The 24,787-nt window shown below is 47.6% G+C and overlaps 1 protein-coding gene and 1 non-coding gene across 5 annotated transcripts in view; both read left to right on the top strand.

Annotated features, from left to right (window-relative positions):
* RUNX2 (RUNX family transcription factor 2) overlaps positions 1–22,698 on the top strand; it is a 335,124-nt gene extending 312,426 nt beyond the window's left edge. For all 4 annotated transcript variants that reach the window (XM_021936728.2, XM_031667680.1, XM_021936729.2 and 1 more), the window contains one exon: positions 21,441–22,698. In XM_021936728.2, coding sequence (XP_021792420.2) covers positions 21,441–22,048 — 608 coding nt within the window. In that variant the 3' untranslated portion in view covers positions 22,049–22,698. The remainder of the gene's footprint in view (positions 1–21,440) is intronic.
* LOC116275475 lies at positions 4,433–4,539 on the top strand. Its single transcript, XR_004184608.1, has one exon. It is a non-coding gene; the product is annotated as a U6 spliceosomal RNA (small nuclear RNA).
* Positions 22,699–24,787: the final 2,089 nt, after the last annotated feature.

Below are 24,787 nucleotides of genomic sequence, written 5' to 3' on the forward strand. Positions count from 1 at the left end.
TGGGTGAGCCTTGCCTTGAGAATGAGTTTCTCTGAACTTCCTCCAAGGGAACTCTTTTCGAATGTTCTCTGATTTCCACAGGGAGCTAATTGCCAATGACCTTTTTAAAAAAAAAAAAAAAAAAAAATCCTCTTGGGTGTTTCTCAGTGCAGGAAGAAAGGGTGGTGAGGAGGAGGAGCTGCGGCCGGCCGGCACTGGTGACCCACCGTCTGAGAGCTTCTAGCAGGGGGCCAGCCTCAGCAGGCACCCTGGAAAGCCCTCAGTGATGCCTGGTGAAAATAGGTCCCCCGTACTTTTGTAGAATTTTCCTTCTAAAACTAACATGGGGGCCGCAGCAGCAGCTTTTTGTCCCAAGTAATCACCGGATGGATTTTTTTTTTTTTTTTTTAACCAGCTTCTGTGCTCCTCAGAAGGAACATTCGTAACCATGCATTCTTTATGTGGTCTTCGATTAATAAACAGGAACCCACCTTTCTAGACCGATGGGGAAACAATTTTTTTTCTGTTTGCTGCTCCTGTGTGTAGGGTCCATGAATGGGGGCTTTGAGAACTTGTCCTTTCGTGGCCAGATATCAAAGTGCTGCTCACACATACAGATTGACCGCCTCAAGGTGCGGCCAGACGCCCCGCCAGCGTGGCCGCCCGCCGGCTTCCATGCTGGCGCCTGGTGGGGCCCAAGGCCAGGCTGTGTTGACAGTTTCTTCCCTTCCTTTATATTAACATATGGGCTCTTTGTGTTTATTCCTCCCATTCCATATCCCTCTATTTCCATTTTATATCCATTCTTCCTTTTCCCTGCTCCTTTCCTCCTCCCCCCCCTCCTTTCTCTCCTGTCCCCCTCCTTTCCTTCCTCTCCTCCCCTCTTCCCCTTCTTTCTCTCCCCTCCCCTCTCCTCTTTCCTTTCCTATCCCCCTCATTCCTCTCCTCTCCTTCCCTTCTGTCTCCCCTCCTCTCCTCTCCCTTCCTTTCCCCTCCTCCCTCCCCTCCATTCCACTTCTCCCTTCCTTCCTCCTTCCCTCCTCCATTCCCTTCCTCCCTCCTTCCCTTCCTTTCTTCCCTCCATCCGTTTCCTCCATTTCATCAACCATCATCGTATGTCTTCATTCATCATCATTCATCATCATGTTCCATTCCCATCACATTCTCATACATCATCATCATCTGTATTCCATCATCATTTCCATTCCATCATTCTAATATCTTATTCCATCATCTCATCATTCATGCCATCCACATCATCATCATTAAATGTCACATCATCAGTGCTCATGACCATCACACATCATTTCATCATCATCATTTCATCATTCATCATGTCTCTCCCCTCCCTTCCTCTCCCCTCCCCTCCTGTCCCCTCCTTTCCTCTCCTCTCCTCTCCCCTCCTCTGCCCTCCTCTCCTCTCCTTTCCTCTCCCCTCCTCTCCTCCCTCTCTTCCCTTGTCCTCCTTTCCCTCCCCTTCTCTGTATCTGCCCTTCTCTGTTGTCCTTGGATATTGTGTCCTTTCTCTCCCACATCACAGACTGGGGTTCTCCCAGAGTCTTCTTCCTTGTGCTGCCTCAAGCACTGAGCTATGACAGTTTTCCTGGGACTTCAGGGAAAGGAAGCAGGCAGCATCAGACTGGGGAGTAGAGATCAGTCAGGTCCCTCCAGACAGAGCGGCATGTGAAGGGCTGGGACTCTGTCTAGGATTCCTGAAGCTCGAGATTAGGCTGGTGAAGACGTGAGCGACAGCCAGGAAGACAAAGGGCAGCAGCATAGTAACCAGAAGTGTGTATTCTGAGCATTTTGGCAGTACTGGGTCCTCTGGAGGCCTCTCCTTCCTGGCAAAGGCATGTCCTGACCTTTGGCTTCAATTTGATTATGCTGGGAACCAGCTTCAGAGTGCCTGTGAGCAGCAGCACTGGCCATGGCCATTGACTCAGAAAGGGGTGAAGAGGCAGGAGTGTCCCCATTCTGTTCCCTCCTCCTTCCTCGCCTTCCCCCAGCTCCCCAGTCCCCCAACCCTTGTTCTGCTGTTTTACTCTAGAAGACCCTGTAAGGAAGATAAAGGTATGGTCACCTGGGCTAGAATCTTGACGGGTTAAAAGTAACACTTGCTCTGCCACAGTCTTCCAGAGCTTCTCAAGAAACTCTTTGCAGAGGTGAGTGCTGAGGAGACTGTCAGGCGTAGTCAGGACAGGGTTTGTGGCAGGAGAGGGGCTTAGGTTGTCTTTGCTGTGATTCACACTGTTCATCGTCCAAGGTGAGGCAGCTCACGGGGCTCTCGCCACGACATCTGCAGCTGGAATCGAATGAGGTGGGACCTTTGGGTCTCCTGTCCCTGCATATGTTGGCAGACAGGGAGAGTGTGGGTTTGATCTTCATAGGGAAGAGATGCTGAGTGGCAGGAATGGGAAGTTTTAGGAAATGGTGGAGGGACTAGTACTCAGCTCGCTCACACTCCTGCCCCTAGAGCGCCCTGAGGCCCCTGGCAGACACGCTGTGGGTGGGATGGGGAGCCCTTGTGCTCATGCTATAGATGAACACACTGAGGCTCCCAGTTGCAGCATGACTTGCACCTTCAGAGTGTTGGTGGCCCCCAAGCCGTGCTTTCCCAGCTGCTCCCCCCACCCCAGGTACTCACGCCTTTGCAGAGGAAGAAACGTGGGTGGGCCTGCAGTGCTGGTTGTGATTCTTAGCAGCCCTGATGGTTGCCTAGGGGATATCACCTGCCCGAATCTCATAATTCTTACTCCTCTTTGTAGGGACAATGTCAATGGGAAATGGGAGGAAATGATGGAAGTATACACTCTGGCCGCAGCAGGGCTGCTGCGAATGGCTGTAGGCTTAAACATCCTTTGCACAGTGTGTGCTCTGTTTCTGGAAGCTTCCATGCTGATGGTGCCCTGTGGGAATACCCCACCCTGTCCTTGGCTTGACCCGGACAGTCTCCCTTCTCCTCTCCTCATGCTCTCAGCCACCACTCTCAGGAAGTGAGAAGACTCCCCTTTCCTTCCCCTGATTTGAAGGAAACAAAATTGGTCCATGCCATACGGCAGTTCGGAGACTTCTTGATAAGGGCCCTGTCACAAGGACCACCAAGCTGAACCCCCAGGGAGCCAGAAGTGAGAGTCAATTACTGAGGGGCTTGAAAGAAGTGAGAGCAGGTCCAAGAAAGCAGGCAGCAGGAGGGGAAGGGCTGTAATTAAGTAGCCACAAGCCAAGGTGCTGAGTCTGTCGTTTTTAGGCTTTGAAATACTTCTGTTGTGCTAATGCAGGTGCTGCTGGGGGTGAACAACTGAGGGGTGTGGCTTTTTATGAGGGGGACCTTATTGTGAGAGGAGTAGCTTTGGATATCTCTTCGTTAGTCCATGGCTGAAACACCCCAGAGTAAAGTCTCAGAGTAAAGCAAGTCCTCCACTTGTCAAAGTGGCAGTGGAAGATTCTGGAAGATGAGGCCAATTCTGCTTTTCTGGCTTGAAGGAGGGCAGAGGTGCTGGTCTCTGTGAAGGGGTGGTCTATCCAGGATCCTCTGCTGGGCACTGTCCATAATTCCAGAGTGGAGCCAGCCCTGGAGGAGCTGGCATCTCCTGCAGCATTGGTCAAGGGGATGTTTGCCTTGCCTCTCAAAATATTCCTTAGGAAAGGGGAGTTTCAAATAAATTTGGAAAACTCTACATTCTGCCTCTCTCTCAGATGTTTATCATGCTCTTTATCATGTTAAGGTCCTCAGAATTCCTAGGGGAAGGAAACCATTTAATTGTGTTCAGCTCAGCATGTTCTAGCATTAGTCTATCATGGGACCGAATTTACATAGACCCTAGGAAACAGCCCCTAGGAAACCCCCTTTTAAAAGTGAAATACTTCTCTGGTTTGGTTTTTGTTTCTGCAGGGGTGAGTAAAACACTTAGGGAGGGGACTGTATCACTGTACGAGACACAGTCCCTACTCTCCTTTTGTTGAAGAGGCAACACACAGCTCCTCAAACCCCCAGATAACCAACCAGCCTTGAGAGGAAGGTATGGGGAGAGATTTGTTAAAGGATCCAAAATTACAGCTAGATAAGAGAAATAAGTTCTAGTGTTCTGTACCAGTAGTTAACGATCATATAGTTTCAAATAGCTAGGAGGAGGATATTGAATATTCCCAACACAGAGAAATGGTAAATGTTTGGGAAGGTGGATATGCTAATTACCCTGATCTGGTCAATATACATTATACTTATCAAAACATCATCATGTATCCCATGAATATATATAATTATTATGTAGCAATTAAAAATAGAATTAAATTTTAAAAAGAAGATAGTAGGTTGCTGGGGGTAAGGAACTAGGGCAGGCTGAGGGTGGGAGTGGAGACCAGTAGGAGAAGAGGGAAAAAGAGTGAATGCTGGGACTGGGGAGAAGCAGGTGAGGTAGAGTAAGGAAGGAATGAGAGACAAAGAGGGCCCAGGGTGCTTGCTTCTGCAGCACATATACTAAAATTGGAAGGATACAGAAAAGATTAGCATAGCCCCTGTGCAAGGATGATATGCAAATTTGTGAAGCCTTCCATAATTTTTAGGGGGAGGCGGGGGGTGGGGAAAGTGAGGATGGTTAATGGGTACCAAAAGGAAAAACAGAAAAAATGAACAAGACCTAGTATTTGATGCTTGAGGGGAGGGATACCTCCTTTTCCATATATGGTTATTATGCATCACATTCCTCTACCAAAGTATTTTATGTAACCCATAAATATATATATATACCTACTACGTGCACACAAAAATGAAAGATTACAAATTAAAAAAAAAAAAAAAAGAGCCCAGGTGCAAGAGGAAGGCTGCCTGGTTCTGTCCTGTCCCAGGCTCAGGCCCACTTTACCCCTCCCTCACTGGGTTCCTCTGGTCTGTGGGGAGCAGAGAAGTAGGGCCCTGACTGACAATTATCGGATGAGGGTGGTTTGGGGGTGGCAGCAGCTGTTTGGTCCCTGTGAGGGGCCAGACAGCCAAGAGTCAGTGCTCCTTCCTCCTCTGGGGACACTCCCTCCCTTGCAGTGATGCCAGGGAGGTGCAGGGTCAGTGGAAGGGGGTTGCTCTAATCTGTCCAGGTCCATCAGCTGAGGGCAGAGGGCAGAGGGAATGCGACTCTGGGCCCCATTTTGTAACTGGCTGAAGTCTGACAGCTCACCGCTCAGAGGTAGAAAACAGAAGAAGAGAGGTGTGGAGAAAGGAAAGCAACTTTATTAAAATACTGGTGGTTAGGGTATGGCCAGACTCATGCCTTTGGAAGATCATTCCAACTTTTTAGGCTGAGGGAAGGGTTTTAGGAAGAAAAAGGTGTGGGAAATAGGCAGGAGTAGTGGAAAGCAGGTCCATGTGTCTGCTCTGTGGCCATCTCAGTAATGACTTGTGGGGAGGTCTGATTTGCATCATACTGACTTCAGCCCGGCAGTGGGGGCCTCACTGTTCCTAACTCTTCTTGAGTGGGAGGATCCTGCAGCTGGGTCTTTCTGCCTAGTTTGTTTCAAAGTTGGTCCCTGGAATTTCTAAGCAAGCTCATAATTAGACAAGCGTGCGTGGTTCATGGAAGTGCCTGCTGGGAAAGGAAGATGCTAAGAGTTTCAAAGTCTGCCTCAAGGCTGAAAGCAAGAAGGGAAAAAAATGTTTAAATGCATCTGGAGGCTGAGATACTGGGTTACAAAGAATTCATCACCTGGGGCCTATCTTATGCTCACAATCTCCACGGCCTCAGGACAGGCCTGGGGCCCGAGAGTGCCACGTGTGAGGGCCAGTGTGCGTCCCTGATCTGGGATGTGTTTCTGTGTGCCCAGGGAAGGGTGTGACACATGCAGGCATGCCTGGCCTCCAGGCAGCACCTGTTTAGGGACACAGCTGCAGCCAGGACAAGGGGCATTCTTGGCTGCTGCTGCATGGCCACAGTAGCAGCTGCCTGGCTGTTTTCCCGCATTTCGGGTGTGACGCTGATGTTGGGAGGTCCTAGCGGGGAAGAGCCACTCAGGGCCTCCTGTGCTCCTTGGTCAGCCAGGCTCTGTTCTGTCACCATCACCAGGCCTTGACCCACATCAGGCTCGGCTTCAGGGAGCCTCACTCAGTAACGCGTTTTGGCAGTTGGTCCAAGAGGTACAGCAAATTTTAGAGCCGGGGCTCAAAGTCAAATTTATTTCAATTTATGAACGTGTATATGAGGGTAAAAAGAAAAGGTGTAGGTGGGGAGCAAAGGCAAGGGAGAGGAAGGGAGGAGAGACGAGGAAGTACCCAGGTGGACAAGGGGCCACCCCAACCAAGCAACTTCCTTTCTCATCATACGGATTAGGGGAGAGCAAGTTCTGGCTGCATTAGAAAGAAAAAAAAAGGAGAAGTAGAAGAAGGATTTTTTTTTTTAAAGGTAAAGAAAGCAGGCCAAGAAATTACTTAAAGGCTTTCTGAAGGCCTCATAGCTCATAGTACTTGTTCCAAGTTATATAAGACACAGGGGAAGAGTTACAGGAAACATATGACAACTAAGCAGAATTCCACTCTATAATAATATTTTTTTCTCATATAACTTCTTTAATCCAAGGATCTTAAAACACTTCACAAATTTGCAACAATTAAACCTCATGGCATAGCAGTGGGAAAGAGTGTTGTTTTGCTCATTTTATGTATAAGTGAGCTACAGCCCAGAGCTTTTGAAAGAAAATGTTTCCAGAGCCCGCCAATGAAAGTGGCCTGGGTCTGGGTCTCTCAGAAAGCCTGGGCGCCAACTGCGTGCATCCAGGGAGCTTCTGCTTCGGGGAAGCCTCTCCCAGCGGCCTGCACCTCGATAGGCAGACAGCAGATGGTAGAAAATGGTCGGCTGGGAAAACGAAAGGCTCTGCTGGCTTACAACAAATAAAGAAGCAAATGCACAAATAAATAATAAAAATATATAATAAAATATAATGTGTAATAAACATTTTTAAATAAAAATGTAAAAATTATAGTTCACTAAAATTTTATTCCTCTTTGCCTCATTTTATTCCCCTTTTGCTGTTATATGTACGTGAAAAAGCAGCCATTCAGAATGTTTTTTTTCCCATAATGAGAAGGAAACTGAGGAGCTGTGTTTTTTGGGGGTGGTGAGACCATGGGCCTGTGTGCGTGCGTGCGAGAGGACAGGGGAAGTGGGGAAAGGGGAGAAAGGCCTGTGGAGAAGAGGACAGTTGCCTTCCTCACCTTGGTTGAAAGAGCCCTGGAAAATACTGATCCCACTTTTCCTTCAGAATGGTAGAAAGTATGAGACTCTGTTGTGGCCTCAGGAACCAGGTCTGGCAGGTGGCACAACATGCCAGGCTGGCAGCTACAGTGGGGAGAGTGGATAGTTTGACGCCAGCACAGCCGGGGACAGCAGAATAGCCCACCTGCCCCACCACCTCCATCTGTTACTTGGACAGTTGACATCAGCACACAGGAAAGGCTGAGAGGAGGAACAGGGCCTTTCTCCTCAGCAAGCTTTTCCTTCAAGTTGAGCTTTTCCTTCCCAAGTTGTGCTTTCCACAACAAAGGATGCCTTGACCCTTCCTGAGGGTCCTGGGCTAGAAGGTGATAAAGGACCTAAGGGGTCGGAAGTGCCGTGTCCTATTTTCCTCAGTGCCTGCAACTCACTTGATGTCTTTTCCCCTCAGTTTCTGCATTTGAAAGACAGGAATAAAGATATTCACCTCTAAACTCTCACGGATATTAGAAAATCTTCTCCTTCTTTCTTTCTCTTTCTTTCTTTCTTTCTTTTTCTTTCTTTCTTCTTTCTTCTTTCTCCTTCCTTCCTTCCTGACTTCCTCCCTCCCTCCCTCCTTCCCTCCCTCCCTCCCTCCTCTCTCTCTCTCTCTTTCTTCTTTCTTTCTTTCTTTTCTTTCTTTCTTTCTTTCTTTCTTTCTTTCTTTCTTTCTTTCTTTCTTTCTTTCTTTCTTTCTTTCTTTCTTTCTTTCTTTCTTTCTTGACAGACTGTCACTCTGTTGCACAGGTTGCAGTGCAATGGCATGATCTCAACTCACTGCAACCTCTGCCTCCCGGGTTCAAGCGATTCTCCTGCCTCAACCTCCCAAGTAGCTGGGATTACGTCTGCCCGCCACCACGCCTGGCTAATTTTTGGTATTTTTAGTAGAGTCGGGGTTTCACCATATTGGTCAGGCTGGTCTCAAACTCCTGACCTCATGTAATCAGCCCGCCTTGGCCTCCCAAAGTGCTGGGATTACAGGTGTGAGTCTATGCTATATTCATAAAAGACTTTCATTTTCTTTGGCCCAAAGAGCTGAAGCTAGTGAACCCCAACTATGGTGATACCAACAATTCCTTGCTATTTGATTGTGTCCAACATTTTGCAAAGTGCTTCCCAGAATCTGCTCCCATTAACTCGGGTTGAGGCCAGGCTTCACAGATATTTAACAGTCTCATGATAGCACTCCATTTGTTTTAATTCAAAGATCTATGGAAGGATGTCATTGATTTCCATTGAGCTTCTCCCCTAAACTCTTAGGGGTAATTCTAAACTATCACTAGCAGAAACTGGTCATGGCTGGACTCCAGTGGCCAGGATAGCCAGTTCTGGTAGTCAGAACTCACACAAGAAATTGTAGTGAATCTACTTTGTTTGAGTATTTCAGATGGGTTGTCAACATTAATAAAACTGCATAGCTAGCTCTACCTATCTGGCAGCCCAGTTCACCTGGACCTCTCAGGGGCTGTGTTAGGGTCTCAGATCTTGTCATCGTGAATCTGGGCACTGCTTCTCCTTTCTTCTCCATTCCTCTCCTCATCACCCCCTCCTCCCATTTTCTAAATGCCAAAAACATAAAGAGCAACGGAATCATACAAGAGAGCTTAATTTTGAAAGGAGGTGAGCTGTATAAACAGGGATCTTTGTGTGGTTCTGGAGAATATTAATATTCTGATCAAGTTTGTTGTAAATGTATTTCTCTTATCTCCTCTAACCTGGGGACAGTACAGAGGGAGAGTCAGGGAGTGGGAGGGGGCCTTGGGATTTTTGCCCAGGGTTACTCAGCAGGGACATGGTTTTCCTGATGTTCCAGAAGGGAGGGGAGTCCACTGCGAGCTCCACCATGTGTCCCAGTATATCATGTTGACTCATGACCAGATCTTGAGAAAAACTCACAGAAGTCAGGAAATTCCTGGCAAATTCTCTCATCTCACCCTCTGCTAACCCTGCAGGGAGAGCATAGGTAGGGTCAGATCAGAGGACGTTTTTAAAAGGAAAAATCAAAGCATGTCTGTAGCTTCTGCATGCCTGTGGTGGGACAAAGAGTCCGACTAGGCCTGGCTGAAGATGCGGAAGCAGCTTCAAGCCCCAGTGACCAGGGGCAGCCAGCGCTGGTCTGTTTCTTCATTCTAGATGTTTATTTCTGCAAAAGTTTTTCCCCCTCTCCTTGGTGTTTTTTCCCCATGGGGAGCAGCATCTTTCTTTTTGAGCAAAGCCAAATGACCAAGGCACCCCCACCCCCTTCAATGGACAGGGCCAAATTTAGAGTTGGGGTTGCTCATTTAAGCTTTGTATATAATTGAGCCTGGCACAAAGGGTTATCATTAGGAGGAATGGCATGAAATGAAGGAATGGAAAAGCTCAGACCCAAATTAGAAAAGATGTCCCGAGGGAGAGACACAGTGGCAAGGCTGGGAGCTCTGGTCTCAGAGGAATTCTTAGGAGAAAGGACTGGGCATTAAAAGTGCCTGGATGGGACAATTAGGGAACTGAATATGGCCCTGCCATCTCGTGGGATTATTTGCTTCTAAGTGCAAGGGGGTGGTGGTAAGAGGTGGCAACAGACACCAGAGGCATCAGTTGTTAAGAGCCAGCGTCTGCTCCCAGGGCACCATGGAACGCCGAGAGAAACAGGATTATCCTCTTACCAGATGTTTACCAAGTGTGTTCAGGGTTAGGCAGTGTTACTTTATTCCCCAAGCAAATGGAAGGTGCTAGAGGACTCAGCCGGTTCCGCTGCCCTGCCACTGCCCTGCCACAGACTTCCTGAACATCCTTGTGAGAAACCTTGCTGTCTATTGCTTTGGGGAACGGAGCCATCACCTCCCTCCTCTCCAGATGGGGCATCCCCCTGCTTGGTTGCTTAGTGTGGGTTGGGGACTTGGCAAAGGGACACCATGGAACAAACCAAGGAGGCTTTTTCTCTGAGGTGCCTGTCCCGGCTGGCACATCTGTCACCCTTGGCTCCTCCCAGAGGTCCTGGAGCTTGATGGTGTGAACAGGGCCCAAGTGAACCCCATGTGGCTGGGCGCAGCTTGCCTGTTCACCCTGCAGGATCACTCCTCCTACTGCCTGTCCTGGCCATCCCCCTGCCCTCCTGTTGACTCACATGGGAGCTGGCAGCAGGGGGCTGCGGTCGTTCCTGCTGCTCCTCACCAGACTGTCTCTGCTCCCCACATTCCTGGTGGTGTCCTGGCTCCAGGTGACCCCGGCTTCTAATATTCTTGGGTTCGTTCAGACTATACAGCTGGTCCAACTCTGAGCTTCCTGGCCTTGTTAAAGCCAAAATGCTGTCTTTTACTACCCCGCTCTTTCCATCAAGTTCTTCAAGCAGCCCGAGTTTTACAAGCAAGATGACTCTTTTGGTGAGCTCTTCCTCTGGGGGCAGGGAACCTGGGTTTCAGTAGGGCCTGGACTGGGCTATATCATTGTTATTATTTTTTTAATGGTAGTTTTACAAAATAAGGTTCAAAGGTGAGTGACCCTCCAGGAGGAAGGATTAAGTGGGTTGACTTGGGAGCTGTTCAACCCTGGAGGCATTGCTAAGGAACATAATCTATTTTGCATTTCGTTTTGTGAGCCAAAGTCAGTTATGGCATAGGAATAGCTTTCTCATGCTGTCTCTCTCTTTCACCATTCTACAAAAATATTCATGCCAAAGAATATGCAGGTTGTATAAACATCCCTTCAAAAAGCACATAAAGATATTATATATAGTCACATATGTCTCCTTCCAAATGGGTGTGTTCCTAGAGATGCATAGAGATATCTTTCACACCCTATATGTAAAAAACAGCCAATTTAGGAATTGGCAGAGCAGCCTTGCCTAAGTGAGTTGAAAACTTTGGCTCAGGGCTCTCCAAACAATCCCATAAAACCCATGCTTGCTTTTATTGAATGGTGATGCATGAAAGACCAAGGGTGGCCAACTTGAATGAGGGCAGGAGCCAACATTCACAGGATTGTCATAAAGGGTGGCAGGAAAGTTTCTTTTTATTGAAATTCAATCTTTTCCTAGAAAAAAAATGTCTTCTAATACTGGTTGGCTGGATGTCATTCTTACGTTCCCTTCTGCTGTAACATCATTTGAGCTCATCAATGTTCAAGATATTACTTTTACATTTGGTCTTCTTGCCTCCAGCCTCACCCCATCCATTTCAGCCTCCACTCCACTGGCTGCCAAAGTAATCTTTTTAAAAGGCAAATCAAATATTACTTTCCTACTTAAAACCCTTTGGTGGCTCCCCATTGCCTGCTAAAGTTTAAATTCCTTAGCTTCGTAGACAAACTCCCTCAACCTTCTGTCCTTGTTACCCTTTAAGCCATTCCATGAAGTCCCCCAGCCCCATGCACGCTCCACTCCAGCCATTTCAGACAGCCTTTGAGGCCACAGTCTTCCAAGCCTCATGCATTTGCACATGCAATTTCCTCCCCAGGCATATGCCCTGGCCATATGAGTGGAACAGTGATAGCATCTGTGGTCAGAGCAAGGGGGACAGGAGGATGATGTGGTAGAGTGGGGGGTGGCACTTTTAAGTAGGGTGGCCAGAGAAGCACACTTGAGAAGGTGACTTTGAGTGAAGGCTGAAGGAGATGAGGGAGATAGCATGCAGATGTCTGAGGGAGGAGCATTTCAGGCAGCAGGAACAGCAAGTGGAAAGGCACTGAGGTGGGAATGTGCCTGGTGCCTTCAAGGGATAGTTGGAGCAGGGCGAGCAAAAAAGGGATGAGGTGTCTGGAAGCCTGGGTGAGGACCATGGGGCTCTTGACCCAAACGCTGGCCAGTGTTGCCAGTGGGAATGAGTGACCTGAGCCAGCAGCTTGACTGTGAAATGCTTGGAGGTTGCAACACTTTGTTTATAATGCAGATGAGTGTAAGAGTGGTTCTGAAAGTGTCAGGCTCTAGACTTTTCTTTCTCCCAACCTGCATCCACACAGTCTCAACAAAGCCATTTTAGTAGAATTTGACACCCTGATGACTAAAAAATCAGACATCTTTGAGGAGGCATTAATATTTAGTTAGGGTTCAGGGCTGGGTAAGTAATCCTCATCCTCAGGGGCCTCCTGGGGTGCTTAACCCATACCTGATCTATCATGTTCTCAATATCAATTTGTTTTATCAGCTCTTCCCATTCCCATTGTATAAACATTTATGGTAATGCCATATATAGATCTTTCAAGTGCTTGGACAAAATTGTGAATTAAGGTGTCATACTTCTCCTCCACCTTTTTATTGTGGTAAAGTATACACAACATGAAATTTACTATTTTAACCATTTTTAAGTATACAGTTCTGTGGCCTTAAGTACATTCACACTGTTGGGCAAGTATCACCAGAACTTCATCCTCCCCAACAGAAGCTCTGTATCCTTCAAGCACTAATCCCTCATTTTACTTTCTGTCTCTATGAATTTGAGCACTCCAGGAACTTCATACAAAGGAAATCATACAATATTTTGTGTGCTAACTTTTGTGACTGGCTTATTTCACTTGGCAGAGGTCTCCAAGTTTATCCATATTGTAGCATATATCAAAATGTCCTTCCTTTTTAAAGCTGAACAATACTCCATTGTATGTTGGTGACACATTTTGTTTATTCTTTCATTCATGGATGGACACGAGGGTTGTTTCCACGTTTTGACTCTGGTGAATAATACCGCTATGAACGTGGGTGTACAGGTGTCTGGTCTCACTTCTGTCTCTTCCCTTCTTTTAAGGTAGTCTTTGAGCAGAAGCACCTCTTGGCTGCTTGAATCCATCTGGATGGCTGCCCTTCTCACTTTTCCTGACTTGGCTTTGTTAACTCAATTGATGATGAAGGCTGTTTCTGATGAGCTCAACCCTCAGCCTCCAGAAAATTAGGCTCTGAATGATATATACAGAAATAAATGTGTGATGACTTTCCTAATGTCACTCTTTGGGAAATCACTAGCACTGCTGGAAGCAGAGACTAGGGATTTCCCCAGGGCTGGGCCTTCTCATTCTCAGATGGTGGCCCCTCAGGGGTCGAGGCCACAGAAGATGGCCAGTATTCTGCCTGGGGGAGTCAGTGGGCACATCCCAGCCAGGGCTCCTGGACATCTCTTTGGAGGTCCTGGCCCGCTGACTGCAGCAGAGCCTGGATGAAGCCAAGGCTGTGCTTTCAGCCACCCTTGGGCCAACCCACCCCACTCAGTGGCTATAGACTGCATTGCTACTCTCAGGCAGCTGACCTAAACAGCACTTGGACTTGAACAAACAAAATTAACATTGCAGAAGAAATTTATATTTAAAAAATCTCATGCTTTCAAAATAGAGGATGCCCAAATATGAGAGAGAATGGAATGAACTGAACAAACATGGGTATTGGAATCAGCCAGATACAGATCAAGACATGGGTTTTATCAGCCATGGGGTTTGTGCAAGCCATCTAAATTCTGTGAGCTTCAGCTTCCCCATTTACAAATGGATATAGGGTCATTAAATGAAAAAAAAAAAAACAAACAAACCCTGAAACTTGCTTTTATTGAGCAACACTTGTTGCATATTGGAATCACCTGGAGAGCTTTTAAAACCTAGGATGCCTGGGTATGACTCGTAGAGATGCTGATTTAATTGGTCGGGGGCACCGATAGTGTTTATAAAACTCCCCAGGTGATTTTAATGTGCAGTCAAGGTGGCATATAACTGGCCTAGAGTGTAGAAGACCCTCCTCAAACGCTAGCTCTCCTGAGTCCTCCTCCCATGCCTGCAAAAACTCTGGAAAGCACATGCCCTCCCTCACATGGAATAGCCTTGGCATCAGCTGCCTTAGTTCATATCACAGCTCTGTGCCAGTGACCAGGGTTCTTAACATAGCCAAGCTTCAGTTTCCTCAATGGTAAGATGGGATTGACGACAGAAACCACTTGTAGTTTTCTGTGAAGATGAGAAGAGATAACACGTGACTTGGAGTTCGAGAGTACTCAATCAATGTCAGCTCTTACTGTGAGCATGATCAGCGTCAAGTCAAGAATCCCACCATTTCCACTGCAGCCAACCCTTCTCACCCCCTCCCTCCCCAAACCCCAAAGCAGAGAAACCAACCCTCCTGTTCCCTGCAGAGGGCTGGTCAGTTCCAGCTCTCCTGCTGAGCCACGTTCCTAGGAGATGCCTGGTGAGAACTTGGGATCAGATTGAGTCAGAGGTATTTGTAGACTTGACTCACCAGGTCTTAAAACCAGAAGATTGCCCTGTGGGTCTCATGACGTTCCTGGAAAATAAAAGAAGTGAATATTATTGGGCTGAGTTCATCAGACACTCAGCCCTCCCTTTTGTATGCCGGTGGTTCTGAAGACAGCAGGCAGCAACTCAGCCAAGTCTGAACCATCAAAGGCAATGGCCTGGTTGCAGTGCTGGGAGATGTTGCTTCTCTTGCAGACAGATCTGTTCCTCTTTCCATTCCTCTTCTCCTCCAGTCCCTGAAGGCTATAGACTTTCTCCTTCCTCCAGGTTCCTGGGAAAATGTTTCTGAGAGCCGCCTCTGGTGAGGTGTGTCAGAGCTGAGCTATTTTCGAGGGCTGGGTGTGAGCTGGGAAGGGGCCACCCAGATTCCAGAGAATAAGAAAGGGAAAGTTCCCCTTCTGGAGCCAGGATTTCTGGAACCTTGCACTGAAGCAGCAGCCAGGTAGGGGACCCATTTCTCTGAGACCTTCTTTCCCCACACCCCGCCACATCCCTAACAACAATCCCTAACAATAGTAAGTCCTATTGTTTCCACGTCCCAACTATCTCTAGAATCTACTTTTCTGCATCTCCAGAGCCACAACCCTAGCAAAAACCACTGTCATTTTATAATTTCTCACCTGCAACTGCAACCTCCTGTTTCTACTGTTTTTATTCTGTCTACCCCTGTCCTCCCAACCTGCCACCAGCAGACAAGTAAATTTTTCAAAATATAAAACTGATCATGACACATACACGCATATGCACATTTAAGCTTAATACCTTTTCAAAGCTTCACATTGCTCTTGGGATAAAGGCAAAACTTCTAACAAGTCTGACAAGGCCACGTATATCAAGATTTGGTTTGGCTATGAGTGACAGAAAACCCAAGTTAATAAAGGTTTGAATAGATAAGATTTTCTTTTCCATATGAAGAGTTTACAGTTCAAACAGCGAGGATTGGCATAGCAACTCCTTTAAGTGATGGGGGACTCAGACTACTTGAGTTATCTGCTCTGTCATCCTTAGTATGCAGTTTTCACTTCACAGTCCAAGAGGGCTGCTTGAGTTCCAGCCATTGCAACCAAATCTCAGATCACAGGAAGGAGGAATTGCACACAGTACTTCTACTTGCATCTTTCTGTGCAGAATTTAGTCACATGGCTACAGGTAGCTGAAAGAGAGGCTGGAAAATGTAAAATGTTTTCCCAAGTGGTCATAGCCCAGCAGAAAAGGAGGAGGAAGGGGAGAATCAATATTGAGTGATAACTGACAGTGTAAATCATATAGTACTCCTCTCCTGAGCATCATTATGCCGCATGCCTTCTTCCCTTGGCTCTCTGCACTCCTGTCACACTGGCTTTCTCCAGATGTCCCACACATTTGCAATACTCCCTCCTGCAATAGGCCTTTGCTCATGCTCCAGTGTTCTCTCCTCCCTCCTACTTAATTACTAATCCTTCAGAACTCCATTCAAGCAGAGTTCCCTGGAAGAACCTTCCAGAGGTCAGACCCTCCTACTTAGAAGGGATTTTTTATCCTCCTCTTCTATGTTTAGCTTATAACATGTAGATTCTGTCACTGTTGCAATCACACATTTGTTTCGTATGATTATTTTCTGCCCTCGTGATGAGGACAGAGTGTAGGCTTGGTTTTGTGCACTATGGAGCATCCTGCCTAGCACACAGTTTGTGCTCAATAAGCATTTCTTGAATGAATCAATGAATAAATTTAGATATTACCTAAAATGTATTAAAGGGGGGCCAAGAATTAGGCAAAGGATTTTCCTGGGGCAAGTCATAGGGAGTGGCTGAGAGGGGTTGGGAGATGCATTCTAAATAGTCCATCCAAATCTAGAAGGCTTTAGGTGTGGCAGAGAAAGTGTTGACCTGGAACTCCGAAGACCTGTTTTCTGATCTCAGCTCAGCCATCAACAGCTGGGCCACTGCCTAGAGACAGAAATGGTCAGAGGTTGGGTATCTTTTGAAGGTAGAGTTGACAACAATTGCTGGCAGATTGAATGTGGGAATTGAGGGAAAGAGAAGGGTCAAAGATTAGTCCTGAGTGTTTGGGTGAACACACGGAAGGCCATTTACGGAGAAGGGGAAGCCAGTGGAAGGAATAGCTTTTAAGGAAAGGGTCTGAAGGTCTTATTTGCAAATGAACCACATGTTCCCATAGCCAGGTGCACACTTCAACTCTTCCACAGAGGAAGCCTAAGCCCCAGGCTGGTGGGTGTCAGTGGTGAATACCAAATGGATGTCAAAAAGGTTAACTGAACCCCACCCCACCCTGCCCCCCAAAAAACGCCCAGACAACTGGCCTTTCAAGGTGCATAGTTACCAGTCAAGTTATTCAGCTCAACTCAGCAACACGGTTGAGGAGAAAGTGGTCAGAAGACCTTGATACCAGGTTTGGTAGGAAGCAGTCACTTTGGGCTCAAAGGTCAGTGATGAGGGAAGGCATGTCCATGCATGGTCACTGCAGAAATCTTTGAAAATTCAGAAAATTACAATCCCAGTACATGCCGAACATGCCTAACATCACCATCTATTTTCTCCCAAGCTTTATTATACACATTTTCCTGTAAGCAGTGGCACTCATCTGAATAATGTGATGTGGCAATTTCCCTTTGTCATTAAACAGTATCATACATGTTTCTAAGTTGCTTTCTAGAGAGGTGTACTGATCTACTCAAGTAGAATCGGTGTATTAGAATGCTTCTCTCCCGGCAATCTTTTTCACAATGAGCGTTAGCAAAAGAATACTTTGACAATTTTATAAGTGAGAAATAGTAATTCATTATTATTTTAATTTGCAGGTTTTAAAATGTTTCTAGAGAGCCTGACCACTTCTCAAATGCTTGTTAGTTACTTTTTTTTTTTTTAAGTGACTTTTGCAAAGATATTTCTAGGCTTGGAAGAAACCAGAATAACCACTATTTAGTTAAATCCCACTTCCTTCACCTCAAGAAGTAGTATCTCTCCCCTCAAAAACCAATCATATGTATGAGGGAGATAGGGGTGGCTAAGCAGAGAGAAAGAAGTGCTATGGTGGAAAGTTTGCACTCAGTTGCTGGGTGACAACGGCTCATACTCCAGCCTCTAGTCCGCCTTCTTGCAAATGAGGGTGAAAGTTTTATAAGCAAATCAGTGCCAACTATAGCTGGTGGGTGTCTGCTGTGCAGCTCTTTTGGATTTCCGCCCTAATCTGATCTGCCTTCTGGGTTTTAATATGCACAGAGAGGCAATCTGACTTGGTGAGGTCTGCACCCCTATGTGCTCTTCATTGACTCTGTGGGAGGACAGAGAGCCCACGGCCTGATCTGCTCCTTCAGGTAGGGACTCTGCCTGGTTTGGCTGTGTCTTAAAATATAGTTTAGCACCTGGCACACAGTAGGTTCTTAGTACATATTTGTTCCATGACTGAATGATCAGGATCCTGAAGGGATAACTAGGAGAGAGGAGACACTGTTCTCTCTGTTCTCACTTCTGTTCTCAGCTGTGTCACCAAGCAGTAAGTCACTTTCTCTCACTGGCCTCTACTTCCGCGTTTTAAGCAATTAATCCAAATGGCAGCAAAGATTCCTTCTAACTCTGAAACTGTGTCAAAACATTTAACCCAACTTTGCTTTAGTTTCCTCATCTATGAAATAGGCAGGATGAAAATGTCAATCTCCTATGAGGGTACCAGATAAAATACAGGATGCACAGTTCAATTTGAATATCAGATAAACAAGAAACACATTTTGTAAAGTATAAATATGTACCCAATATTGCACGGACTCGATAAATAACTGGAGTGCTGAATGACCAAACAACATGCAGCTGGATCTGTTTATTGCATTTAGAGTCGTGTTTCTAGACTGATGATGATTACATGGTGTTCAGTTGACAAGTATTTATTAAGCATCTACTATATGCCAGGCACTGTTGAGGCCCTGGTGATACAGCGGAGAATGAAATAAGCAATGTCGCTGTTTTCTCTGGGCTTAAATTCTAGCTAACAAAAAAAGTACACAAAATGTCATGTAGCCATCATGCTCAGAAGGCTAGCAAAGCGGACTAAGGGCCAGAGACCATGTGGAGGGCTGAGAAAGGGAGTTCTGAGGAACTCAACTCTGCACCTGAGAGCCCCCAACCTCCACACAGACCTGTGTTTGTACAGCAAGACTCTGATATTATTTTGTAGAAATCCCCAAAGATGCATAAAAATGTCATTGATTCAAAAAGCTCGTGCACCAAATTTGGGATAAAATGAGCAGTTGCTTGGATGGAAGAGACCTATAAATCATTTAGCCAATTTTAGCTGAGCTAGGGCTGCAACCAAGTTTCCTGACAGCCAGGAGAAAGTTCTGGGAGGTGATGTGGCTTGTGAAAACGGTGATTCTGATTTTCAGTTCTGTTTACCAGTGTGGTTGGGTTAAGTCTTAACAACTTTTTTACATGTTTTAAAGTTTTAGCTGAAACAACAGTGAAGAGTTTCTCTTTGAGACATCTTGACACTCACTAAGCCAGTGTTCTTTGGTTCAAGGTTTTGCTGGGGCCTATTAAGTTAATGGCTGTAGAGGTCACCTTTCTTTCTTTCTTTTTTCTTTTCTTTTTTTCTTTTTTATTTTTTTTTTAAGATGGAATCTTGCTGTGTTGCCCAGGCTGGAGTGCAGTGGCACAATCTCAGCTCACTGCAACCTCTGCCTCCTGGCGATTCTCCTGCCTCAGCCTCCGAGTAGCTGGCATTACAGGTGCATGCCACTATACCCAGCTAATTTTTGTACTTTTAGTAGAAACAGGATTTCACCATGTTGGCCAGGCTAGTCTCGAACTCCTGACCTCATAATCTGCCTGCCTCAGCCTCCTAAAGTGCTGGGATTACAGGTGTGAGCCACCGTGCCCAGCCGAGGTCACTTTTCTTATACCTCAGGTAGCCTGGAGAAAACTCAGCATCATTGCTATCACTACCTTTATGATGGCATTAGGTCTCTAAGTTGCTTCTACCCTAGAATATTCTGTGCGCTTCCCTCTATTTCATTTTACACATTGGACTTCTATTTGGTTTAATATAGAGGTTTTTTTGTCTGCTATGAGAATTGGATATGTGAAGCTCATTAATATTTCTCAAGTAAAACTAGAGAAAACAGTTTGTGGAGTTTCTCCTCTATCATTTTCAATTCATAGTGGTTGAGTTCTTAGAAGTAGCCATGATTCTTGGTTTTTAAAAGAAGATAATCACAGACACCTGGGGAAATGTAGTTTTGGTGGAGGAGAGGCAGTTCTGTGAAAGTCAACAGCAGAAAGTACCCATGAGCTTTTTCTTTCTCTGTTTTTCTTGTTGAGACAGGGTCTCACCCTATTGCCCAGGCTGGAGCATAGTCGTGTGATCATGGCTCACTGCAGCCTCAACCTCCCAGGCTCAAGTAATGCTCCCACCTCACTTCCTGAGTAGCTGGGACTACGGGCATATGCCATCATGTTTTTTGTAGAGATGGGGTTTCACCATGTTGCCCAGGCTGGGCTCAAACTCCTGGACTCAAGCAATCTACCAGTCTTGGCCTCCCAAAGTGCTGGGATTACAGGCGTGCGCCACCATGCCTGGCCCCATGAACTTTTTCCGTCAGAGAAGCTCTCAGGCACATTGCTGGCTTTTCCTCAAATGCTGTCACCTGAGGAATAATTGCCTCTCTGATCCTCCCAGACACAATTCCCACACAAACTGGACATCTGGGGCCTGTGAGCTCTTTGAGAACGTTGTTGGACGCTGGAGTTGGGAGGGATGAGGGACCAACCTCTCCCCAGATGACTAGGGCTTCTCTGAGTCTGAGCCAGACACCAGATGAAGGAACAGCTCACCCATGACGAGGGTGAGAGCACACATGTTCACAGGCAGTGGGGGATATGTTTACTCACTGACTCTTTCATCAGGTCACCCTCCCCAAGATAATAAGCTGAGGTACTCAAGCAAGTTCTGCCTTTGAAAAGCTTGGAATCCCCAAAGGGCGGGGCACCAGGGTGGGCACCCAAACAGACAATGCAGAAAGCCAAGCGCAGACGATTCTAGCTGGAACCAGGAGAGAACCCTCCAAACCTGGCTCCAGTAAAACTCAGAACTGTTTCCAGGGTGAGCATGGACCGTCTCCCCAAAGGCGGTGACCAGGGTGGCTGATATAGCTGAGTTAATGTAGCTCGCATTCATGTGGCTCCTTTGATCTGAGGTTGGTAAACCTTGTTACCATACCCAGTCACAAAGAGCTGCCACCTGCTTTCTACCTGGAAGGAAGCTCAAGGGATTAGGGGAGAACTAACAAAAGTCGGTCTGTAAAGTGCTTCCAGATTTTTAAGTGCGTCCACTGTGAACTTAGATCAATGCTTCAAGCTGCAGACTTTTGAAGGCAGGATGATCCGTCCTGAAGGGTTCCAGAGGCCATTGGGCCCAACTTTCTTATATAAATGGGAGGATGAAACCAAGTCTCCAAGGAGGGATGGGACTTGCCCGAGGTCCCAGGGCATTTTCCGGCAGAGCAAGAATCAGCACTAAGGTCTCCTGGCTCCCGTCCCTGAACTGTTTCTCCTCCACCCTGAGAGCCTCCCTCTGCTGGGGCAGTGGAGGGTCATCTGTTTAACACAGTTCTGTTTTCGGCCATCTTGGGGAAGGCCCTTCTTTTCATAGTCTTCACGGGCTGTCCTTGGCAAGATTGCCTCCAAATAAGCTGCAGCACGGTCCCCTGCCTGCACCTCCCTCTCTGTCTTCACACCCGTGCCACCTTTGGAGACCCAGTGGAGAGCTAGGTCAGGATGCCTTCTTGGACTCGCTGATCTTCTCTGCCCCTGAGTACCTAGGCTCTGTACCACACCCTCTTCACTTTGTTCTCTGGTCATTAACTGCTCATGTAACCCACTTTTCCTTACTGAATTGCAAGCTCTGAGGGGTAGGAAATACATTTCCACCTTCTCATTCATTTCAGTACCTAGCATGGAACTGGGCATAGAGTTGGCGCACAATAAATGCTGATGAGTATGCATGCCTGAGTGACTCTCGTTTTCTCCCTGACAGATTCGGAGCCCAGTACCTTGGACTCCCAGTCTTCGACCACCTTGTTCCTCTCCTCGGAGGAGCCAGGCCCGTCCACCGCTGCCCTGCCTTCTCCCTCCTCCTCTTCCTGCGAGCCCCAGGCCTTTTCCCCAGGCCCGCCAGTGCTGCCCCCGCTACTGCCTCCGCTCCCCTCAGCCTCGGCGCCCCCGGGCTCCGGCGCCTCCCGGCGCACAGGCCTCTACTCAGTTGTCGCCTCCTCCCCGGAGACCTCCACGCGTCTGGTCGAGTGGCTTCCTGGCTGCCCCTCGACCACCTCTCCCGGCACACGCGGAGATGACAAGGAGCGGCCGCTGCCCGTCCTGGCACCGGCCGAGGGCCCGGAAAGGAGCCGCGCCCCGCGCCCCAGCACAGCGGGCAGGGAGGAGGGCACCGTGGACGCGAGTACATCCCCGCCGCCCCGCGCCCGGCCCGCCGCTGTGGCGAGCTTGGAGGCCCACGTCGGGGACATCCTGGTGGAGCTGCGGACCATGAACGGCCACTTGGACATCATAGCGCGGGCTCTCACCAAACTGGCTTCGTCCCTGGGGCCCCAGCCTGAGCCCCTGCCAGATGCTCCGGATGCCAACTAATGGAGCTCGGCGAGGCTGGGCCGCCCCGGGACCAAGGCATCGCGTGCACCAGGCATCCCTGCCTGTCCTTCCCCAGCAGCGAAGCTGCGCCCGGCGGAGGAGCGGTTGCTCTGCACAGCTGCCTAGGGGATAGGGGAACGCATGGCTCTCGCGCTTCAACGTGAAACAGACCCGGTTGCGCCTCACACCCTCCTCCTGGGCTCTCTCACGGCGGTCCCTGCCCCGGCTTCCTGGCCCTTCACATGCCCTTCTCTTGTCTTGATCTCCTAGCAGAAAAAGTGCCTGGAGACGGCGGTGGCACCCTGCGAAGTATGCTTAGAGAAACACTCTTTCACATCCCATTCCTGTGACTTCCGTGTGGCGTGGAGGGAGAGGAGCTCAAAGCATGTCACCAAAGCAGCAGCGAGGCCAGCTCCAGCCTTCCTCCCTGGCGGCGTTGGTGGGGCATCCATCTCTGGTGACGTTCACAAGTTTGTTTGTTTTTAAAATCGTTTTTGGAAAAATACTTTTTTTCTCACAACCACATTTCAAGAAGTTTGGAAAATAGAGAAGTGAAACAAAATCTGGTGTATTTGGGGAAAAGGGGGGTATTTAAGTCTTTCTTATGAATAAGAAAGTATTTTGTGTAATAAAAAAAATTTTATATCCACTTTCTGGGCGTTGGGCTCTCCCTGCCACGTTTCTTCCTCTGCAGGGCCCCTTTCTCTCTGTGCTTAGTTGCTTGTCCCAGCCCTCCTATAGTCCTTGAGTTTCTGAACTTTTCTCATACTTGTGAAGTATAACCTTCTTTTTAAATTTGATAGACTTTATTTTTTGTTAAGAGACAGTCTTACTCCGTCACCCAGGCTGGAGTGCAGAGGCACAATCTCAGGTCACTGCAGCCTCTACCTCCCAGGTTCAAGTGATCCTCCCACCACAGCCCCCTGAGTAACTGGGACTACAGGCATGAGCCACTGCACCTGACAAGAATAGGCTTTTAATGGTTCTTCTGATTATTTCCATATCTCCCAGATCTCCATAAATTTGATAGACCCACTCCTCTCATTTGGACTGAGTGGAAACCAAGTTCCAGAGTGACTGGGCAATAAATATGGAGGAAACAGCATCCCCAGCCTCTACTCACTGCCAGAATGACCAGCTTCCCCAGCCGAGACAACCAAAAAATGTTTCCAGATATCGCCACTGTCCCCTGGTTGAGATCCACTAACCTATGTAGAATTTCAAAAATTTGGGATGACCCTTCTCCAGAATCTGGCTTTCCATGGTGAGGCAGGGCTCTTCTCCTCTTCCTATTAGAATTTTAATCAAGTGCGCTTCTTTGCTAGAAGCAAACATGCTATGCTGCTCTTTCTTCAGAAACAAACAAAAAGGCCGTGCACGGTGGCTCACGCCTGTAATCCCAGCACTTTGGGAGGCTGAGGCGGGTGGATCACTTGAAGTCAGGAGTTCGAGACCAGCCTGACCAACATGGTGAAACCTTGTCTCTACTAAAAATACAAAATTAGCTGGGCATGGTGGCGCACGCCTGTAATTCCAGCTACTCAGGAGGCTGAAGGAGGAGACTTGCTTGAACTCAGGAGACGGAGGTCGCAGTGAGCCGAGATCACGCCATTGCACTCCAGCCTGGGCCACAAGAGCGAAACTCTGTCTCAAAAAAACTCTATCTGAAAAAAAAAAAAAAAGAAAAGAAAAAAAGAAACAAACAAACGAAGGGTCTGAGACCACATTGCACAAAATAAAACCCTACTTGCGAGCACTTGTAGGGCTCACAGCTGGTGTGCTGAGGCTGGTAGAGTTTGTGCACCTCTAGTGCCTCACAGACTTTGATAAGCAGGAGCTGCGTGGAGAGCTAGTGAAAATGCAGGTTCTGATTCAGAAGCTCTGGAGTGGGGCCTGAGACTCAGCATTTCTAGACAGCTCCAGGGAGACGCTGATGCTACTGGTCCAAGACACTGTGAGTAGCAGGAAAGTAATGAGGGGTTGTCTGCTCTGGAATCCTTGCTGATTGGAGTTGCCACTGTTCCCCAGGAGCTTCTGCTCGTCTTTGTACCCCACAGCGCCTAGATTCCTCAACTTTAACCAAAGCTTTGGTGGTTTTTTTTTTTCAGAGTGTGTTAGCTCTGGCCTCCTACTTCTAACAATATTCGAGTGAAGTTCAAGCTAATTCAACAAACATTTATTGAGTGCTATAATGCTGATGCCTCAGGGGACACAAGATGAATCGGATAAGGTCCCTGCCCTCCGGGGCATCCCAGCCTAGTGTCTCACACAGGGAGGGATTATCAACAGTTCCAGTGTGTAAGCAGTTTCAAAGGGGTGGAGACAGGCAGCAGGGTGTGGTGAAATTAGTATTCTCAGGGAGGCCAGGCTTCCTGTGGTTTGACTTTGGGAGTGTTCTTTAATCCCCCTGAGCCTCAGTCTCCTAATCTGAATCAAATGGAGATAACATCGCTGTACCGCAGTCAATCAAAATCAGACATGAATGTGATGGGCTTGGTATTCCGGAAAGTGCTGTCCAAATGTCCTTTTATGGTTATCGAGTTATTGCTACATCCTCTCTCCTGAGTCCTGTATCATTAGGAGGCAACTCTGGTAGAGTGAGAGTCATAGACTCAGGTCTGAGCTGAGCTTCCCCCTTCTTTTCTTCAGGAGAAGAATTGATGGCCCAAAGTGACTGTCCTGCCCTGTGATCTGCCCTTTAGCTGAAGAAACAGCAAAACTGGCATCGACTGCAGCAAC

The sequence above is a fragment of the Papio anubis genome, chromosome 6 (assembly GCF_008728515.1).
Source record: "Papio anubis isolate 15944 chromosome 6, Panubis1.0, whole genome shotgun sequence".
Taxonomy (NCBI): domain Eukaryota; kingdom Metazoa; phylum Chordata; class Mammalia; order Primates; family Cercopithecidae; genus Papio; species Papio anubis.